The sequence below is a fragment of the Macaca mulatta genome, chromosome 12 (assembly GCF_049350105.2).
Source record: "Macaca mulatta isolate MMU2019108-1 chromosome 12, T2T-MMU8v2.0, whole genome shotgun sequence".
NCBI classification, from domain to species: Eukaryota; Metazoa; Chordata; class Mammalia; order Primates; family Cercopithecidae; genus Macaca; species Macaca mulatta.
In genome coordinates, this window is record NC_133417.1 from 113,663,793 (window position 1) to 113,686,809 (window position 23,017).

The 23,017-nt window shown below is 38.2% G+C and overlaps 1 protein-coding gene across 1 annotated transcript in view; it reads left to right on the forward strand.

The window, feature by feature from the left end:
- The first annotated feature begins 310 nt into the window (after window positions 1-310).
- PTH2R (parathyroid hormone 2 receptor) overlaps window positions 311-23,017 on the forward strand; it is an 86,530-nt gene continuing 63,823 nt past the window's right edge. The window contains exons 1-2 of the mRNA XM_001108598.4: window positions 311-513; window positions 22,239-22,341. Coding sequence (XP_001108598.1) covers window positions 439-513; window positions 22,239-22,341 — 178 coding nt within the window. The 5' untranslated portion in view covers window positions 311-438. The remainder of the gene's footprint in view (window positions 514-22,238; window positions 22,342-23,017) is intronic.

Here is a 23,017-nt window from a genome sequence, read left to right on the forward strand (position 1 = left end):
AGGAAGCAGAAGCATTGTGAGTGGGGGGTGGCGGCATCAGCTCCGTGGGATCCTTTGCCCCCCGCCCCCGGGGCTGAGGGACGCGAGGAGGAGCGCGAGCGCAGCCGCGCGGGGCGCACCCGGATCCGCCTGGCGCGGGAGCCGCCCCCTTCCCGCGGCAGGTGGCGCGGGGCTGCGAGTCAAGTGCAGGACTCGGGCCAGTCTCTCCGGAAGACAAGACCAACCTCGAGTCGCGGCGCAGCAGGACGTGGGCTCTGAGAAGCGCGAGGCTCCGGCGACAAGACCCCAAGCACCTCGGCCGGTGGCCCGGGCCCGACCACCCCAGCTGCGCATCGTTACTGACCACAAGTTTGCCCAGGCCCAGCCAAGTTGGTGACTTGGAAGCTTCTCCCGGGCTCTGGAGGAGGGTCCCTGCTTTTCTCTACAGCCGTTCCGGGCATGGCCGGATTGGGGGCGTTACTCCACGTCTGGGGTTGGCTGATGCTCGGCAGCTGCCTCCTGGCCAGAGCCCAGGTAAGAGCCAGGGCTCCGCGACACCTGTTTTCGCGGAGCCTCCGGCGGCGATTTGGCTTTAGCAACACTGAGGCCAGGTGCGCGCGAGAGCTCATTCATGTTCACACGTCCACACCCGCCCCGGCACGCACCGAGGCGCTCCCGGCAGGTGGTGGCAGGCAATTAGTGGAGCTTCAAAGATCTGCTTTAGTGGAGTGATGTCCTGGGGCATCCTGGCATCCGCAAAGTAAGGGGATATTTCAGAACAGCGGAGTCGTGGATCAGGAGTGTGAGGCTGGGAAGGTGAAGAAACTTTTCTTAAACTCCGTGGTCCCCATTTAATTAATGAAAACGGCTTTCGTCTGCTGGTAATTTACCATCGCTTTTGAGAATTTAAACTTACAGGATCGATTGTGATCACTATCTGAAAGAATAATTGGCTGTCTGTGATACAGAATCACACACCATTCAAGTTAGGAGACAGAATAAAAATACCAAAATACAGCTCATTTGTTAATGTTAAGAAGCGGTGGCTGTCACTTTCGTACTGCTAATATCATTTAGAGATTATCTGGGCGATCTTTCACAATGAAGCCTCTTTAATGTGCAAGGCACAATTCAGACGCACTTTTTTTTTTTTTTTTTTTGAGTCAAATCAAATGCAGGGTTTACAGTCAGCTTTTCAGATGAGCTAGAGAGATGCATGTTGTGGTGGATGTTATGCAGTTCAAGAGCCCTGTGAATTTAAACTGAATCAAGGTGTTTCTCTCCAATTCGGTAGGGGGTGCACCTAGACCATCAAATGAAGGCCCAGTAAAAAATTATTTCACCGTGAGAATGTAAAGCAGTGATTTATGTATTGATACTGTCTAAACTTAATACTATGTTCTCGGCTTTCAGATGACTAGTTTAAATTTCAGTTATTCTAAAAGTGCAGTTTTAAAAACCTATTTGTTATAGACATAACCAGAGACATTAAAACTTAAAGGGGATTTCTAGAATATGTGCCATGCTAAAAGTGAGCTTTACTTAACATGACCAAGATGCTTCATGTAGATTTATTTTGTTGATAAATAAATTTTGTTAATAAGCAATTTGTGTGTCATACATTGACTAATAATATTAGCAATGGATACCTGAAAGTAAGGTACACTTAAACCTGAAAAAATTCATCAAGTGACCAGAAGGAATATGAATGCATGGAAAAAAATTTGGTGATAAATTTCCATGACCGTTATAGAACTCTGGTAGTCTCTACTATACTTCCTACATTTCTATCTTGTAAGATATTTGGATAATTTGCTTAAAAATGGCATCTTCTTATACCTAAGAGGCAACTAACCATTTATTTTCTTTAGTGTTCTAGATTACTTTTTATAAGGAAATGGGGAGGTATTATTTAGTACAATATGAAAAAAGGCTTGGTGTGGTGGCTCATGCCTGTAATCCCACACCTTTGGGAGATGGGAGGATCTCTTGAGTCTGGGAGTTCGAGGCTGCTCTGAGCTATGATCATGCCACTGCACCCCAGCCTGGCAACAAAATGAGACCCTGTCTTGAAGGAAGGAAAGAAAGAAAAGAAAGAAAAGAAAAGAAAAGAAAGAAAAAAGAAATCACCGTGGGATTGTGGGCAGAATATTTTCTTTTTCTTTTGCTTTCAACAAAACCATTAGGACACTGAATACTTTTTCTATAATTTTAAACCAGGGTTTCCCAACCTTGGCATTATTGACATTTTGGGCTATATATAATAATTCTTTGTTTTGGTGGGGGCGGGGGTGTTGTCTTGTATATTGCAGGGTATTTAGCGCCATCCCTGTCTCTTACATCCAGTAGATGCTAGTAGCACCCCTCCCCCTAACTGAGACAACCAAAAATGTCTCTAGATGTTGCTATACATATTTTGGAAGGCAAAATCACTCCTGGTTGAGAATCATTGCTTTACACGGATTTCCATTTATATCTATAGATTATGAATTGCATAAAATGACAGTTTGTGGTATTACATTTGCCAAATTTTTGACATTTTAAACAAAATCTGGAGGTTAAATTCAAGTGATTTATATCGACAAACTGATACATTTTCTGACCTTCAGTTTCTTCATCTTCAAAAGAGTCATATTGGCCTAAGATTCTTTTAATTCTATAATTCTTGGCTTATTACTTTAGGTTACAGTCATTTTCTACTCTGAAATTCCATTAGTTAACCTGGAGTATAATAGAGACTAAATATATTCTGGGTATTATTTACTTCAAATATCAGTTGCTGATATTATTAGCTTAAGTATGAGAGACAAGGTATTTATGAAAAATGAGCCTGGCTTTATTAATTTTTTTTTAAGCGTACCCAGTTAATGATGAATATATTGGTAGCTAACACAGATATTTGAAAAAATAATTATAATATATTGATAGAAAACCAAAGGGAACTCACAGGCAGAATGAACTTGTGTAGAGTAAATATTTAGTATTCAGTAAACATTGGATCATACCATAAAATAGATGATATAGACTAGCGCTCATCAACTGTTTTAAGGGTCTCTGTGGTTTCTGGTTGGTAAAGATATACTTTTGTCTCAATGCACAGTTCAAAACCCATGCATTCATACATCATTACAGAGCCCAGCAATGCATTTTCTATAGTCAGATTATCACATGGTAATGAGGACCACTAGATAAACATGTTCAGTATTTTCTTTTACTGTGTTAGTGGATCCTCCTGGTAACAGACTGTGAGATGGAATTGGGGTGCCAGAGATTTATTAGGGGAGGAGGTAATGCTTGTGAAAGTTGAAAGGGAGAGGGAGAAGGATTGGACAGGGGTAACCTCAGACCAGCAAGCGAATCTGACAGTTTTGTCCAACTCAATGGAGAACCCTGGGGGAAAGGTTGCCCATCAGAGGAGTCCCCTGCTGTGAAAAAATGGCCACGTCTTAGAATTCCTACTATTGACCTTCCAGTATAAAGATTCAGAGCCTACTAGAAAAATCAGAAGTCTCTTTCTGGGTGTGGAAAAATGGTAATCAGTGATGCTACTTGCCAAGTACCAAATACTGTGCTAAGTACTTGATTCTCTCATTTAATTATCACAGTAACTTTATGAGATGGGCACTGTAATTGTTCACATTTTTATAAATGAGAAAATGGGGCTACGAGGTGTTAGATAATATACTCAACTCACACAAGCAGCCATGATTTATACTCTGGCTTTTACCTCTGGGGCCCACCCCTCCTACTGGTACCCTCATTGTGGAGATCAGCTGGGCACGGCTTAGTGACATTTTGTATACACATGTCCTCTGTCCCAGCAATCTCTGTCCCTGAGTCTCTATCCCAAGGAATTTCTCACCCAGGTCTATAATGATTCTCGCAGTAATTCTGTGATGTTAGAGAATTAGGGACAATCTGGGTGTTTGTAATGGGGTATTGTGCAGCAATAAAAAGCAATGGCTTAAATGTGCACAAATCAGCATGGACAAGATTGTAAAAACAGGATAACATGTGACACAGAAAGAATAGGATATATGGTATGATATCATTTACACACATTAAAATACATGCATATAAACAGTAATATATGTTTTATGAACATATTCAGATAAAAGATTTTGTGTGTGTGTGTGTGTGTCTCACATAAATGCTTGTATATAGGAGGTAGAGAAGTAGGAGTGGGGTATAGAGATAAAAGGGGATAAATCAACAAATCAAGTAGGCCTGCACTCTGCATCTCAATGCATGTGTTAATTGGAAATTGTGGTAATAATAAACAGAACTGTCAAAACTATTACTGGTGGAGTTAAGAATGAGGACGGCTGGGTGCAGTGGCTCATGCCTGTAATCCCAGCACTTTGGGAGGCTGAGGTGGGCAGATTACTTGAGGTCAGGAGTTAGAGACCAGCCTGGCCAATGTGGTGAAACACCATCTCTACTAAAAATACAAAAATTAGCTGGGCATGGTGGCTGATGCCTGTAATCCCAGCTACTTGGGAGGGTGAGGTGGGAGGATCGCTTGAACACTGGAGGAAGAGGTTGCAGTGAGCTGAGATCATGCCAAGTCCTAGAATACAGGCAGCTTCTCCAAAGTGGAAACTAGGGACTATCTTTGGCAGAGTCAAATGGAAACTTGACTGTTGATTATCTCTATACTGTGTTTATTGCCACAAACACTATTATAGTTAAAGATAAGAGAGTTGGTTTGTTCTCATTCTTTTCTGTTGACAACCAGGACTGTTTCCATTTGTCTTCTAGTTATAAGGAAGCTTTAAATCCCTGAGGAATGGGCTTCTCGGTGGCTGCATTGATTGTGAGTAGTCTCTTCAGCCCTGGTAGACCAGAGGCAGTGATATGGAAGGGTCCTAGGTGTGGCTTTTTCTTGCCAATGCACAGAGAGTAGGTTTCACTTTCCCAGAACTTCCTCAATTCTTTGTGACAAAATAAAATATTTTCAACCAGCATTCATGCATCTCACTTATTTTCCTGTCTTGAACTTCAGTTGGTTTTGTCATCTGCTAGAACCCATCTTGTCCTTTCTTTCCCCTCTGTTTTGTTTTTGTCTTTTCTCTGGGTTATTAATTAAGTTTTTAAACAGTCATGTGACTTTAGGTAGTTAATTTCATCTCTTGGTGTCTCCATTGGCTCCACTGTAAAATAGGACTTATTCATAGGATAAGCATTATAGTGACATCTACTCATAGAATGTGAGTCTTGAATTTAAAAATATACAAACAAAAAGCTTTAAGGTGCCTGATAACAAAATATGTGAGCTCTTTCCTCTTCTTTTATTAGAAGATCAGTCAAATTCTTTTTAATGGAACGATTATTAGATTAAGAATATTTCTAAGCATTAGTGGGAACTCCTGAAGGCTTTTAAATGGGGTGTGTATGTGTGTGAGAATTTTGCGAGGCTATTTTCTCTTCCTTTTATTTCTTATGGCTTCTCCTTCAGAACCCACATTTTTCTGATAGCAAATGGACATTTTCTTCATAACACTGATAGCTGTTATAATATTACATTTATTAATATAAGTACTTGATTAATATCTACCTTCTTCATTGCTTTTGCTCAAAATTTGTTTCCTTCTTGCTGATGGATATAACCACTTCACTTTTCCCAGTTGTTATTATCTCCCAGGATCGCACAGCTGTGCTGCATGACAGATGTATTGCCTAGAGGGAGTGACACTAGTTAGAAATGAATAGAACATTGACCATTGTTGCTATTATGTGTAGATATATAATTTGGCCTTCAGCCTGATTTTCTGTAATCTCAGATCCTCGTTGCCGATTGCTGGCAGGAAACGATCTTCTTGATGATTTCTCATGTCCAAAACAGGTCAACACTATTTCTAGAGTGATAATCATTGGCTGATTTCATTTCCTCATGAAATGAACTCCATCACTGAGTAGAGCTTCCATAGAATAGCCTTGAAAGGCAGAGGTAGTGCTGTGTAAGGACACTGTACTGGAAGACAGGATACCTGGCTGTAGTCCATGTTTTACTGTAAATTAGCTGGGTGGCCACAGATAAGTGGCAAAATTCTGGGTCTCATTTTGTCATATGTCAAGAGTATAAGGCTTCAAGTTCCATCATACCAGAGATTCAGATTTTTTCAGGTTATCAACAGCGGTAGCTTTAAAAGTAATGTTTTTGCTATATACATATAACAGGGGTCAAAAGCAAAAACTACCTGCATTTCTATTTAGTCTTTGTCTATGTGCTTGTTCAATTAATATATACTATTTTCAATTATGTCATAAGTGAAATTTTATATATATTTTCACTTGACATTATACAATCCACTTTTTTCCATTTTCCTATGACTATTTTCCTGTCTTCTGTACTCATTCTCTTTCTCTCTCAGTACAGGCCCATCTCCTCTCCATCCCACTCAGATAATACTGTACATCTTCCACCTCTTTCTCCATAATTTTTTTGCTCATATAAAATATAAACACAGATGTAGTTATTTCATCCTTATTTGTTTAAAAAGTGACCACCACACACACACACACACACACACACACACACACACACACACAGAATGTTTATAAACAATGCAGAAGACTGGCAATTTGAACTCATTAAATTATATTACAAATGACAGAGAGCCACCACTTGAATCTTGAGAGAGTGGTCCTCCTTTCATCTTGGAGTGTTGTTATCATAGTATGTTCTCCCCATGTGATGCCACTCTAGCAATTTCAGACACAGCTACATAGAAGTCATGATTACAGAAACTCCAAGAGCCAGCCTTAGCAGAGACAGCATTTGACACTATCAAGTGTCACTGATGTACAGAAAGAAAAATTAGACTTTAAGGAATGCAAGTGTAAAAAAGATTCAGTGCTCAGGAACTATAAGGTTAGTTACTTGAAAATGGAATTTGAGCTCTGTTATGATTTCAATAGTGCAAGAGCTATACTTAATTATTCCTGCATTAACCATTTTTATATTTTTGAACATTTTTAACATATGGAATATAAGATATTGATTAAATGGAACATGTATTATTTTTACATTCTTGAAGTTTTCTATGTGTTGCTGAAAACCATTTGTTTATCTGTATTACCTAATTAGCCACTTTGAACAATGTCACAACTAAAAGCTGTAAGGGTTGAAGAAGGAAGAAAGAAACACAAAAAGTGGCTCAACAGTCAAAGACAGGTTTATTTTGGAGAATAAACCTGGGAGGGGCTTCTGGCCAGTTTTGCTCAGGAGCATGCTCTCTTACAGACTAAAAGTATTTAAGGGTTCAGGGTGGGAGAGCTTATCACAGACTTGGACTGCTTCTGTGCCTCTTTGTCTTGCTTATTTGAGAGGGATAGTTTTTGTGTTTGTTCCCATACATCTTCCTCCACCTGCAGGCATATCCCCCAAGTCTGCTTTTAGCTTCCCCATCTTAGTGCACCTAATGGGAAAGGAATATGCTGATTAGGGTCCACTGTTTTACTGGGGCTCATTGTATGAGTGTGAAGCTTGGTGGTTACTCAAGAGACTTTCCCCCTCCTTCTGTGCCCAAGCTGTCTTATCTTTGTTTTACTGTCGGCTCTTTCTGGTTACTTGTTGTTAGAAGAGAAGTGATTTCCTTGAAATGCGTGAGGTTAGAAAGGGAGCTAGAACTTAAAATGGTGGTATTTGTCCAAGATGACGGTGCTCCTGCTCTGTCAACAGCAACTAAAAGTGGAGGTAACATTCACTCCATAGCCCATTTTCTTAATATATATGGTGACAATAGTAGTTAGTGATATTTTTGTATTCAGTCTTGTCCATGTATAGATATAATATATCCTACATGGTTACATTCCTCATAGTATTCCCCCAAGTTCAGTAAAAGCAATAATCCATGCACTATTTCTTTTTCTGATTATCTTTTGAGTCCTTTGTCAGCTAATGAGGATAGTGAATTTTTTTTCAGTTTTTTTCTATTGGAATATCTATTAGAATAGGAAATTTTGGGTTGATATATCCTCAGTTCTCAAACTTTATTCCAAAATTTTTATTCACTAGAACAAAAATGGGCAAACTATGGTCTGTTATCCAAATTCATTCCATCATCTGTTTTTCTATGCCTCATGAGCTAAGAATGATTTTCACATTTTTAAGTCATTGAATAAAAATCAGAAGAAGGACCGAGGTTAACAGTAAGAGTGAAGTCATGTTGATAGCTTGCACTATTGATAGGTGAGTGGCACTTTACTTCTGTGGTCTTCCTTTTCAAAATATATTGGCCCAGTTCCATAATGAGAAAACCATAGAAAAAAACATATGGTTTTCTCATTATGGAACTGGATCTTTGACAAACCTGAGAGAAACAAGAAATGGGAAAGGATTCCCTATTTAATAAATGGTGCTGGGAAAATTGGCTAGCCATAAGTAGAAAGCTGAAACTGGATCCTTTCCTTACTCCTTATACGAAAATTAATTCAAGATGGATTAGAGACTTAAATGTTAGACCTAATACCATAAAAATCCTAGAGGAAAACCTAGGTAGTACCATTCAGGACATAGGCATGGGCAAAGACTTCATGTCTAAAACACCAAAAGCAACGGCAGCAAAAGCCAAAATTGACAAATGGGATCTCATTAAACTAAAGAGCTTCTGCACAGCAAAAGGAACTACCATCAGAGTGAACAGGCAACCTACAGAATGGGAGAAAATTTTTGCAATCTACTCATCTGACAAAGGGCTAATATCCAGAACCTACAAAGAACTCAAACAAATTTACAAGAAAAAAACAAACAACCCCATCAAAAAGTGGGCAAAGGATATGAACAGACATTTCTCAAAAGAAGACATTCATACAGCCAACAGACACATGAAAAAATGCTCATCATCACTGGCCATCAGAGAAATGCAAATCAAAACCACAATGAGATACCATCTCACACCAGTTAGAATGGCGATCATTAAAAATTCAGGAAACAACAGATGCTGGAGAGGATGTGGAGAAATAGGAACACTTTTACACTGTTGGTGGGATTGTAAACTAGTTCAACCATTATGGAAAACAGTATGGCGATTCCTCAAGGATCTAGAACTAGATGTACCATATGACCCAGCCATCCCACTACTGGGTATATACCCAAAGGATTATAAATTATGCTGCTATAAAGACACATGCACACGTATGTTTATTGCAGCACTATTCACAATAGCAAAGACTTGGAATCAACCCAAATGTCCATCAGTGACAGATTGGATTAAGAAAATGTGGCACATATACACCATGGAATACTATGCAGCCATCAAAAAGGATGAGTTTGTGTCCTTTGTAGGGACATGGATGCAGCTGGAAACCATCATTCTTAGCAAACTATCACAAGAACAGAAAACCAAACACCGCATGTTCTCACTCATAGGTGGGAACTGAACAATGAGATCACTTGGACTCAGGAAGGAGAACATCACACACAGGGGCCTATCATGGGGAGGGGGGAGGGGGGAGGGATTGCATTGGGAGTTATACCTGATGTAAATGACGAGTTGATGGGTGCAGCACACCAACATGGCACAAGTATACCTATGTAACAAACCTGCACGTTTTGCACATGTACCCTACAACTTAAAGTATAATAATAATAAATAAATTAAAAAAAAAAAAAAACCCAACTGTGGGACATCATACAAAATTTCTGATTAGTGTTCCTCAAAACTGTTAAGATAATTAAAAATGAGGAAAGCCTGAGAAACTATCACAACCAAGAAGAACCTAAGGAGATATGACAAGTAAACATGATGTGGTGTCTTGATGAGACCCCAGAACAGACGAAGGATGTTAGGTAAAAACTAAGAAAATCTGAATAAAGTACCAACTTAGTGAATAACAATATATCAATATTGATTGATTAATTATGACAAATATACCTACTAAGATTTTAATAAGGGGAAACTGAGTGTTTATGGGAACTCTGTACTATCATATAACTAAATTTTTTCTGTAAATCTAAAACTATTCTAAGATTTAAAACATTTAAAAGGGGATTTTATTGTATTTTAAAAGGATAATATTTTGTAGATGTGAAGATTAAATAAAATTAAAATTTCAGTGTTAATAAAATTTTATTTGAACACAGCCACATTAATTCACTTACTTATTGTCTATAGCGATTTTATGCTACATAGCAGAGTTGACTGGTTTAGACAGAGCACCGCTTCACATGGCTGTTTGGTGCATTCTGAATTGCAGTGACTCAGTCATAACTTGACACATTTCAAGTGCTACATGTATTGCTCTACATTTTCACTTTACTTTTTTCACTACCAGGGAGAACCCATCATGTCAATATAAGAAGAGAAAAATGGACTAAATATTCTGCTTCTAAAGGCACAGTGTACGTGGATTTTTTTTGCTATCAAATAAAATGGAAAAGCATCGTGTTTATTATTCAGTGACACCACAGCTGTGCTAATAGAATACAGTATATGTTGACATTCCCAGATTAAGCAATCATTACAATATTCCCAGCTGATAGCACAGCATTCAGTCAGAAAAAATTAGAACATTTAAGATGAGATATCTCATCACATAACTTCTTTTAAAAAATGAGGCTGCAATAAAAGTAAAGTTCAAAGTAAGGTTGTCATTTGTTAGCTAAGCAAGGAAAGCCATTTACCAATGGTGAACTAATAAATGGGTTAAATCATATTTGATTGTAGCAGGCATGAAATGTGTCTAGAAAAAATAACTAGTTTAAAACTACTTACCTTTTGAAAAGAATGGAGTTGAGGATGTTGTAGCAACACCAATAATCAATTAAAAAACAAAGCAAATGATTTTAAGGGTTTTCCTTGGCTCTTGATGAGTTAACAAATGTTACTGATATTAATCAGTTGTTTATTTGAGGAGTCAGTGCTGAGTTTGGTTTACTGAAGCGTTTGCCTTGAAAAATAGTCTGCGTGGGAGAACATTTTCAAAGAATTTGAGAAAATGACTAATTTAGTTCAACCTGAAATGGAGTGTTAAAGACGTGTTAAAAATGATGGTGTTAAACCTTTGTGTGGAAGACCAATCCAAAGCTCATGAAAATATAAAGCATTTAAAATCAATGGTTATTTATTGTATGATTTATCTGGAAGTGCTTTGTAGGAAATATTTGAATCTATCATGTGTTATTGAACCAATAATGCCAATGGCCAACTTTGTTCACCCTTACGAACTTAATTATCATCAGTTCTTTAAATTTTGGCAGAAATAGAAGCCACATACTTTGACTTGCCCTACTATGGCTTAGCCATGATAAAGCTTACTATGATTTTTCTGAGCTCAGGGTTAAAATGTTGAAATTAGGTGAACTACTTTTTCAAGCTATCTGCTGTTCTGTATGTGATGGTTGATACAGAGGGTCAACTTGATTGGATTGAAGGATACAAAGTATTGATCCTGTGTGTGTCTGTAAGGCTGTTGCCCAAGGAGATTAATATTTGAGTCAGTGGGCTGGGAAAAGCAGACCCACCCTTAAGCTGGGCAGTCACAATTTAATCAGCTGCGAGCGTGGTTAGAATATAAACAGGCAGAAAAAATGTGAAAAGAGAGACTGGCCTAGCCTCCCAGTCTACATCTTTCTCCCGTGCTGGATGCTTCCTGCCCTTGAACAATGGACTCCAAGTTCTTCAGCTTTGGAACTCAGACTGGCTTTCCTTGATCTTCAGCCTGCAGATGGCCTATTGTGGAATCTCGTGATTGGTGAGTTAATACTTAATAAACTCCCCTTTATATATATATATCTATTCCATTAGTTCTGTCCCTCTAGAGAACCCTGACTAATGCAATGTACCTCCCAATGAAGACTGGAAAAGAAAGAAGGGATGAAGAAAAATATAGCTTAGTTTTAGGTCTAACAAGAGTCTCTTGATCTTTGGTACTTTTTTTTTTTTTTTTTTACAAGGGGTTTATAATTCAGTAATGATGGATGAATCTCATATTAGTTTCAGGAAATTTGTTAAAGCTGCCAAAATGTCCTTCCTAGATTTCATTATTTATCTCTTGAAATGCATTAAGGATCCATTTTACATACATTGTAAAATTAGTCTTTTTTGTTATAATCCTGGAAGCCGAGTAACTAGGCATGTGTATAAAGAAAGAAGAGAGAGAAAATTCCTGTGCCAAAATTTGTAACTGGGGTGTAGCTAGATGTTTTTTCTCTTGGAGGCAATCTAGTTCATTTGCAAGAAATGGTGTTGAAAAGACATGGATTTATTTATTTGAAAAATTCCAGGTCTGTTTGTTATAATAAAGCTGGTCATAAAAACACAAGTACTTGTTAAGAGAGAAGTACTGTTCAAAGACGGGAATCTCTTTTTTTTTTGAGATGGAGTCTTTCCCTCTCACCCAGGCTGGAGTGCAATGGCACAATCTTGGCTCACTGCAACCTCCGCCTCCTGGGTTAAAGCGATTCTCCTGCCTCGGCCTCCTGAGTAGCTGGGATTACAGGCATGTGCCACCATGCCCAGCTACAAAGGTGGGAATCTATGGTCTAATAGGAGGCGAACATCATTAGAATAAGCTGGATAAAATAAGAGAAGCTAAATAGAAAATCCAGGAGTAACTGTGCAAGTCAGCCATATCTTGAGGGGAGAAAGAAAGGCAAAATATCACAGAAGTAGATCAGTCTTGCTTATCATTGCAAAACATGAAAAATCAATTTTAACTTTATGTTAAAATACAAATACCTTATGAGCAATTTTAGCTTTATTCTGTTGATTCTGTTATTTGCAGATGTTAGCAATACTGTTATAGGAAAGTCACTAGAATTCACTAGAAACTATTAAAACTAAAAAAAGTTCAGTAATGTCACCAAGAATGACATTAAAAATAGGAAATAAAATAGCTTACTTATGTGTAAAAAAACTGCCACTTAGCATAATAAGAATATCCTATTAGTAATAGCGATCAAAAATAAAATAACTAGAAATGAACGGAAGAATTATGCTGAACCTGTATGACAAAAAGAAAGCTTTACTAAAGCTTAAAAAGATAAACATTAAATAAATGAGGAAATATACCATATATTTATCAAAGGAGGATAAAGGGAATGTCTCATATTTTCAGGAACCTATACAAGTTGTGAGGGACTACCTAATGCATGATTTCTTTTGCACTCAATTTTCTTTTTGCTAACGAAGTAGTCTTAATATATTTGACCTTACTTTAGCTCAAATACTATATTGCACTTAATTTATAATTAACTTAAAATTTAGTTGGTGTTTTTCGTGGTTATAGTCATGAAACTAAACAATTCCTGATAAACTTTAGCAGATGAATTTTTAAAAATCTGTGTTTTGGGAGAATTATAGATTCACATGCAATGTAAGAAATAATACAGATACTAAATACCTTTCATATACTTTGTCTCAATGGTAACATCTTTCATTACTATAGTACAATATTACAATCAGGAAATTGACATTGATATAATCCCTCTGTCTTATGCAGATTCCATTGGTTTTATACATACTTGTGTGTGTGCACGTGTATTTGGTTTATGCAGTTTTATCACATGTAGAGTTGCATGTGATCACCACCACAGTGAAGATATAGAATAGTTCCAGCACAGGAATCCTTTCATAGCCACGACCACTTACTTCTCCCTTCCCCGCAACACCTGGCAACTGCTAATCTGTTCTTTGTCTCTGTAATCATTATATGACTCTTAAAAATTTAACCATGCTTTGTTTCTAAGTAGTAATTGGAGCTCTACAAATATCTGTAATAAATTCACATGTAGTTAAAATATAAGAGAAAAGGATGAGCAATAGCTTTGAAGGATGACAGCTCAATGTGATCGCATTCTTAATGTTTTCATTTAACTATGTGTGAGCCATACCACAGATAGGTACATGGTTTTCTTAAATCATTTTCAATTTACTTCTTGCATGAACAGGGTCATGGAAATTTTTAGAATTTGTAGTCAAATGTGCAAAATCAACTGATCTTCAGATTTAGTTTGAATTAGAGTTCATTATGTGAAAGGATTAAAAACTTAAGAAGCCAAGACATTTTCATATAGTGTGTGTGTGTGTATCTGTGTGAGTATGCATGCTTCCTTGTGTGTGTTTGTGTAATGTATTTATGCTGTATATATTATCTGTTTTTCTTTTTTTATGTTGACTTTAAAAAGGACTAAACAAAAATAGTTTCATGGTTCATAATTTAAAGATAGATGATTCAGTAATATATTTCTGAAAACTATATTGTTTATTATAACAGATTCCCTTATTTTAAAGCAATATTACAGACAATACATTCTAAATAATTAAAAACATGTTTTCATTGTTAAACCTCCTTTAGAACATAAAAGCTTCAGCTACCCTCAAGGGAATCACACTCGTGAGAGTGACATTGGCATTTAAGAAAAGGAAAATAAAATAATTATAAGTTCATATGAACTTTTTTGAGGTCTGTGGGAAAACATGGAGTAGAGAGTTCATAAAACTGATTTGTTACTTGGCCCATTCATACTGGAGTATATGAGAAACCCTGAATTCCAAGCAAAATTCCTTCTTATAGACCAGCTCAGTTTTCTCTCAGGCTATGGAAAGTAGAATGGCTAGCTGTGTTAGAGTTCTTCAGGGATCAGAACCCCCATGGGGTATATATACAAACAGATTTACTGTGAGGAAGTGATTTACACAATATGGAGACTGAGAAGTACTAGGATTTGCTGTTGTAGCTGGACCAGCTGCAGACAAAACTCAGACACCAAGTTAAAGAAGGAAGGGATTTATCCGGCCGGGGGTATTGGCAAGACTCCTGTCTCAAGAGCGGAGCCCCCCGAGTGAGCAATTCCTGTCCCTTTTAAGAACTCACAACTCTAAGGGGTACACGTGAGAGGGTCGTTATTGATTGAGTAAGCAGGGCGTATATGACTGGGGGCTGCATGCACCAGTAATTATTTCGGTACAAAACAGGATAGGGATTTTCACATTGCTTTTCAATACAAAGTCTGTAATCTATAGATAACATAACCGATTAGGTCAGAGATTGATCTTTAACTACCAGGCCCAGGGTGTGGCGCCAGGCTGTCTGCTTGTGGATTTCATTTCTGCCTTTTAGTTTTTACTTCTTCTTTCTATGGAGGCAGAAATTGGGCATAAGACAATATGAGGGGTGGTCTCCTCCCTTACTGTAAGCAAGCTGAAGATCCAGGAAAGCTAGTGGTATAATTCAGTCCAAGTCTGAACGTCGGAGAACCAGGGGAGCTGATGGACTAAATCTCACTTTGAGGGCTAGAGAAGATGAGGTGAAACGTTGCCAGGAAGGGAAAAAAAGGGTGCAAATTCCTTCTTCCTCTGCCTTTTGTTCAATTGAAACCTTCAACAAATTAGATGAGGCCTAGTTACACTGTGGGAGGGCAATCTGCTTTGCTGAGTCTACTGATTTAAACGTTAATCTTAAATGAAAACAGACACACAGACACACCAGAAACAAATGTAATCTGGGCACCCATGGCCCACCCAAGTTGCTACATGAAATTAACCAACACTCTAGCCTAGAAGGGAATTCATTTTTAAAAAACATATCCTTTTAATCCTTTCCAAATTCAAGTAAAACTTAATATATAAATGTTATAGTAACTTTCCAAGAGAACACTATATTCGTTAAGTAGACTTCACTTTAGGAAAGAGATATTTTTGTAAAATTATAAAATAATCATATCTAAAATATTTTTATATACCTTTTATTATTATTATTATACTTTAAGTTCTAGGGTACATGTGCACGTGCAGGTTTGTTGCATATGTATACATGTGCCATGTTGGTGTGCTGCACCCATTAACTCATCATTTACATTAGGTATATCTCCTAATGCTATCCCTCCTGGCCCCTCCGCCACCAATAGACCCCGGTGTGTGATGTTCCCCTTCCTGTGTCCAAGTGATCTCATTGTTCAATTCCCACCTATGAGTGAGAACATGTGGTGTTTGGTTTTCTGTTCTTGCAATAGTTTGCTGAGAATGATGGTTTCCAGCTGCATCCATGTCCCTACATGGTTACATCTGCAGAGGTTTCTGTTGCTTTTTGTTTAGCTATGCCCTGTCCCCAGAGGTGGAGTCTACAGAGGCAGGCAGGCCTCCTTGAGCTGTGGTGGGCTCCACCCAATTCGAGCTTCCTGGGGACTTTGTTTACCTACTTAAGCCTCAGCAATGGCGGGTGCCCCTCCCCCAGCCTCGCTGCCACCTTGCAGTTAGATCTCTGACTGCTGTGGTAGCAATGAGGGAGGCTGCGTGGGCGTGGGACCCTCCAGGCCGGGTGTGGGATATAATCTCCTAGTGTGCCGTTTGCTAAGACCTTTGGTTAAGTGCAGTATTAGGGTGGGAGTTACCCGATTTTCCAGGTGTTGTGTGTCTCAGTTTCCCTTGGCTAGGAAAAGAAATTCCCTTCCCTCTTGCACTTCCCAGGTGAGGCAATGCCTCACCCTGCTTCAGCTCTCGCTGGTCAGGCTGCACCCGCTGACCAGCACTGACTGTCTGACATGCCCCAGTGAGATGAACCTGGTACCTCAGTTGAAAATGCAGAATCACCCGTCTTCTGTGTTGCTCACACTGGGAGCTGGAGGCTGAAGCTGTCCCTATTCAGCCATCTTGGGTGCCCCCCCATATCTTTTTTTATGATCACCTTGTGGTAGATTCTCATTTACTAGAATGAGGTAATATTTTGTGGTTTTTTTAAGTTAGAGAAGAATGCTTCGAAGAATGCTTCTTTTCTTAAAAAATGATTTTTTTGGTGATAGTTGTAAATTCACATGCAGTTGGAAGAACTAATGAGAAAGAACATGTGTATCCTTTACCCAGTTTCCCCCCTTATCACTTGTAAGATGATAACCTCTTATAAAACTACAATAAAATATCACAACCAAGATAATAACATTGATAACAGTCAAGATACAGAACATTTTCTTCCCAGAAAGATCCCTTCTGATGTTCTTTATAGCCAAACCCCTTCCTTTGCACTTGCCACTCCTCAACTCCTGGCAACCACTATCTCTTTTTCATTTCTATAGTTTAATTTGTGTATTCTTCCTTTTTTTCTTGGTTGAGTTTCTAGAAGCTTGTCAATATTATTGGTAATTTTAAATCGCCAGCTCTTTGTTTTACTGATAGTCTGTATTGTTTTTCTGTTTCAATTTCATTGATTTCTCCTCTTTATGATGTCCTTCTTTCTACTTGCTTTGGTTTTATTTTCTTCTTTTTCTAGGTTCTCAAGGTGGGAGATTATATTATCGATACAAAACTTTTCTTCTTTTCTAATGGGTGAATTTAGTGCTATGCATTTCTCTTAGCACTGCCTTAGATCTGTACCACAAATTTTGATATGTTATTTTTGTGTTTTCATTCAGTTCAATGTACTTTTGATTTCCCTTGAGACTTTCTTTTTGACCCATGGATTATTTAGAAGTGTGTTTAGTTTCTAAGTGTTTGGAGAGTTTTATTATCTTTCTGTTATTGATTTCCAGTTTGATTCCATTGTGGTCTGAGAACATTGTGGTCTGAGAACTCCGTACGCTTGCAATTCTTTAAAAATTGTTGAGATTTGTTTTATGATTCAGGATATGGTCTACTTTGGTATTTGTTCTATATGTATTTGGAAAGAAAGTGTATTCTCCATTGCTGGGTGAAGTGTTCAGTAAATGTCTATTAGATCCTGTTGGTTGATGGCATTGTTGGCTTCTATATCCTTGCTGATTTTCTGTCTAGTTGTTCTATCAATTGTTGAGTAAGGGGGTTGCAGCTTCCAATTGTAATTGTGGATTTGTTTAACTCTTCTTTCATTTCTATCAGTTTTTGCTTCAAATATTTTGCAGCTCTGTTTTTTTGATGCAAACACATTTTGGAAGCCATGTTTTCTTGATGGAGAGACCCTTGTATTATTACATAATGTCTCTCTTTTAGTCTCTGGTAATTTTGTTTGCTCTACTTTATTTGGTACTAATATAATTGGGGAAGTGGGATTATCACCTTATTACTACTCGTGGAAGTAGAAGTTTTGGTTCCCCTGTCAGCTATCACTGACACCTATGGTGGGCTGCTCCATGGTCCTGAAGGGTGGGGGTATGAGTTCTGCTTCTCATGTGGCCTCCCCTGACACCACAATGGGAGTAGCCTTGTTACTGCTAGGCTGACTCTCCACTAGGTCTTCTCTGACTCCCCTCCAGCTGAGAAGTAGAGGGACACTGTTATTGTCAGGAGGGGTGGAAGTCCAGGCTCCTCATATGCAGGCTGTGGAGAAAAGGTGGGGTGTCCAGAAACCTTTGGTAAAGCACAGTATTAGGGTGGGAGTTACTCTTGTTACGGGCCAGTGAGAGGGAATGCTTTAGTTCTTTACTTTGCTCTTAAACCATTCTGGGAGGTTGTAGGGGTCCCTTGTTTTGGGTTGAGTTTGTCAGACAGTGTGACAGGCAAGTGTTCTTGTATAAGTGGTTAGCTGTCCTTGTGTTGCTAGCTGTCCTTGTGTAAGATATCCATGTAGTAAACTGTGGTTTGGAAAAATTTCTTGCGATAGTTCCCGTTATCCAGCAAATCATGTGTGAGAGCCCTGCTTTCATGGTTCTGCCCTGCTCCACTTGCCAAGGCTTGACACAAGTTACTCTAGTTTGGATCTTACAACTTCCACATTTTTCTGAAAGCATCACTGATCGACTCTCCTGTGGGTTGGTTTTAATTGTCCCTTGGTGCTGAGATGCACCTGTCCTGGATTGTTGGTCTAGTCTCACATTGGGAAGAAGTAATTGGCGACTAGGAGTCAGTATCATAACACTTTCAGTCACATTTGAGCAACAAGCCTGACCTGGAGAAAGTGACTCTCAGGCTAAATCTTCCCAGAGTCCACTGTTAAGTTCAATTTTGTTGGTTCCATAAGTATTGGTTATCATTTGAAGCACTGGGCCAGCATTATTCTATTAGGTGTGTTGTTTCTATAGAATTGGATCATGACACAGATAGGTCCAAAGTTTAAAGGAAATAATACAAAGTAAAACCAACAGGAGCATAACGAATTTATTTTGTACAATGGTTTTGAACCAAAAGGCCAAGCCTGAGGGCAACAAACTAAGCAAATCAAAAGACCACAGGGAAATTGGGTGAGACCTGTTGTAGCCATTGAGATCAACTGACTAAATAAAAATTTCTAAAACTCTAATGAAAAAACTAATGGGTTCATGAAACTGCAAATCAAGATCAAGCAGAACAAAATAATTACATAAGATTGAATAATTCATAAAATTATAATTTTTATGACTTTTTAAGGAGAGTACATCAGTGTGGAGGCAATGATTCATGACCTGAAAATCACATGTAATGAGATGGAATAAAAAGCTGAATCCTTGAGATATTGAGGTAGGAGGTGGGGCTCAGAGACTGCACCAAATTGAGGACTAGCTAAAAGAGGGACAGGGTGGAAGTGGCTTTCCATAAGACACATCCTCCAGTGTTCCATGCCAGTTTACCACTGCCATGGCAGCACTGAAAGTTACCACCCCTTTCCACAGCAATGACCCAATGACCCGGAAGTTACCACCCTTTTTAAAAGAAATTGCTATATAATCTACCTCTTAATTTGCATATAAGTGGGTATAAATATGACTACAGAGCTGCCTCTGAGCTGCTACTCTGGGCAGACTGCCTAGCCCTGCTCTGCAAGGAACAGTACCGCTGTTGCTGCTGTGCACTGTCACTTCAATAAAAGTTGCTGTCAAACACCACCAGCTTGTCTTTGAATTCTTCCCTGGGCAGAGCCAAGAACCCTCCCAGTCTAAGCCCCAGTTGTGGGCTGCAGCTTTTTCTGTGGTGTTTTTCCAGGCTGTCTTTTTCTTCCTTGGCTAGACAGCAGGCTTCTCTTGAGACTTAAAATTTTTTTTTGCCTGTGCCTATTGGTGTTCCAGAGTTTCCAGCTTCTTTTACTCCAAGTTGGGGATGTAGAAGGCAGAAAGAAAACCCAGGGAATTTACCACTATGTTGTTTTCCAGGATCTGTAGCCTGCTCTGCATCATCTCTCTGCCTTTTAGAATATTGTTATATTCATTTTATATATAAAGTGTAGGGCTTTTGTTTATATTTACTGAGAGGAATTGGGGAAAGCACATCAACTCCATCATGCTGGAAGTGGAAGTTCCAGAATACCTCTTAAATTAATCTAACTTATGGATTTATGGTTACTTAAAAATTGAATAAATGTGAATATTGGGTTAATTATGAAGATTTTCATATCTTAACATTAAAATTGGCATCTGTATTTACAACGTTAGGGGCTTTTAATAAAGTACAAATTACCAAATTACGGCTTCTCTTACCTATCAAATATGTGACAGATTGGAATTTAACATTTGATTTCAAATCATAAATGATCACTTGTCCAGGAAAAATTACTAACATCTATTTTTCTAAATGTAACATTTTGTTTTGGGTGCAATTGTTGCTTTTGGAGAAACAGACATTGAAAATGTAAACTGCTCTTCTATTTGAAGTACACTATCATTTTAATGTCATTCTATGTTAAAGAACACTTGTGTCTATAACGAAGGAATAAAAGAAAGCAATATAAAAAACAAATACTTATTTGCTTTTACTGGAAATGACTGATTTGGTTTGGCTGTGTCTCCACCCAAAATCTCATCCTGAATTGTAATCCCATAATCCCCACATATCAAGGGTGGGAGGAGGGGAGGTCATCAGATCATGGGGGTGGTTTCCCCCATGCTGTTCTGATAGTGAGTCTCATGAGATCTGATGGTTTTGTAAGCGTCTGGCATTTCCTCTGCTTGCACTCACTTCATCCTGCTGTCCAGTGAAGAAGGTGCCTCCTTCTCCTTTGCCTTCCACCTTGATTGTAAGTTTTTTGAGGCTTCCCCAGCAATCTGGAACTGTGAGTCAATCAAATCTCTTTCCTTACCCAGTCTTGGGTATTTCTTCATAGCAGTGTGAGAATGGACTAATACAATGACTAAAGATCAATTTAACAGATCATGATTTAGCACATTCTGATCATACTTGCTCCTGGCTAAACTGACCAGATGTTTTAGAAAAAAATATCTTTAGAAGCTACAGTTTATAAGACGCACAGGATCCTGAAAAGGTTATCCCAATAAAAAGGCGGCATGTGCACAGAAACAAATAAAAAAGAATATTTTCGAATAAAAATGGTACAAGGGGTGATTTGAAATATTCACCTTTGATAATTGAAGTTAAATTTCTCTGAATCAAATGTACGGTTCTGAAATTTGGTCACAATTTACACAGTGTTTTCTAGGATTGAAGTAAAAGGAAGTAACGGTTTAACTGAAAAAACAGCCACAAACAAAACAAAACAAAACAAAAAACTTCAGTGGTGCCTGACTGTTTCTAGAGGACGAATGGGAAGGAGTCAATTTTTCCTGCCGTGCCCACTCAGAGACTCATCTGTTTCCAGTTCATTCTTTCTTTTTGATATGTGAGATTTTAGGCTCACTTTCAGTGTATCTACTTATAACTCAGAATCTGTGTTGTATTATATTGATAGATAAACTCTGGCATATATTTCAATCCCCCAAATTAGTTTTTACTTATGCTCTCATTTTCTAAAAAAATCATTAGAATAAGTTTGGGCATTGAGCTATGAATATAATCCAGAAATCTCCAAAACTATGTATTGGACTATTCACTGAGCGTCTGTTTGTGCTATAAATATCTTAGAAAATAATACCCAGCTAAGCATCTCCCAAACTGTGAAACAAATTAATGTTTGTTGTTTTAAATCACAACAATGTTTTGGGATGTTTTGTTATACAGCTATAGGTGATAAATACAGATTGTTTCCTCTTTAAGGTTCTGTTCCTCTGGAACCAACCACTCTTGGTACTAAAAAAATTATATCATGTTAGATGGAAGCATAATATTGCAGGAAATTAGTTTTTTCTTTGTATATTATTTTTATTTTTAGTAGTATATTATCTCTAATGTAATTATTTTTTTTTAGTATTTTTTCTTAGTATAATAGCTCTATTTTATTTTTTCCTTAGTCTATTATCTCTAATATAGTTACCTAACTATATTAAAATGTTCTCACTTCTTCTGGTATGAGATTTTTTAAAAGGCTAATCAGGTAAAAGTGAAATTATTCTAAAATCTTACACATTGATGGATTTTCAATTTTGATTTCAAATAGCTTGATATCAAAACTCATTTTCAATTAGATTAGAAGGTGAAATAATGAAAGCTTGTATCCTGACTTGGAAAAATATGATGAAAATGTTTGTATTTTGTTCCTTTCTACAGCTGGATTCTGATGGCACCATTACTATAGAGGAGCAGATTGTCCTTGTGCTGAAAGCGAAAGTACAATGTGAACTCAACATCACAGCTCAACTCCAGGAGGGAGGTAAAGATGCCAAGAAAATTTGCTACCCTTGTGCCTCCTATTCGTTCTCATAAAGATTGCACATTTCCTTCCTTCTTTAGTGTTAGGGAGATCCTTATCAGTCAGTCCACATTTCCACGTGGAGGAGTGTACAGCAGAATAACAACACTCTTTTCATCTCTACCCTACATGCTTTTCCTTCCCTGTGGAAAAAGTGACTTGCCTGATAGTGGGTTTGAGAATAGCAATTGGGCATGTGCACGTCAATCTGTCCCTTAGCCCTTTCTTCAGGGTTTGTCTGCCTGTAGAGACCATGCATACTGATTTGCCCTTGAACATGCAGTAAGCTTGGAGGAGTAGGCTCTGTCCCTGTGGACATTGCCTCTATTATAAAATATGAAGTTCAAAATCTACTTCATACTTCTCTAAATGCCAACAAATAATTGTGATTGATTTCTCAATTGTTTATGATCAGAGAATGTGGTCTGCATGACACTGAGTTTTAAAAATGTGTTGGGACGGCCAGGCGCGATGTCTCACTCCTGTAATCCCATCACTTCCGGAGGCCGAGGTGGGCGGATCACCTGAGGTCGGGAGCTCCAGACCAGCCTGGTCAATAATGGTGAAACCCCGTCTCTACTAAAAATGCAAAAATTAGCTGGGCATGGTGGCGCATGCCTGTAATCCCAGCTACTCG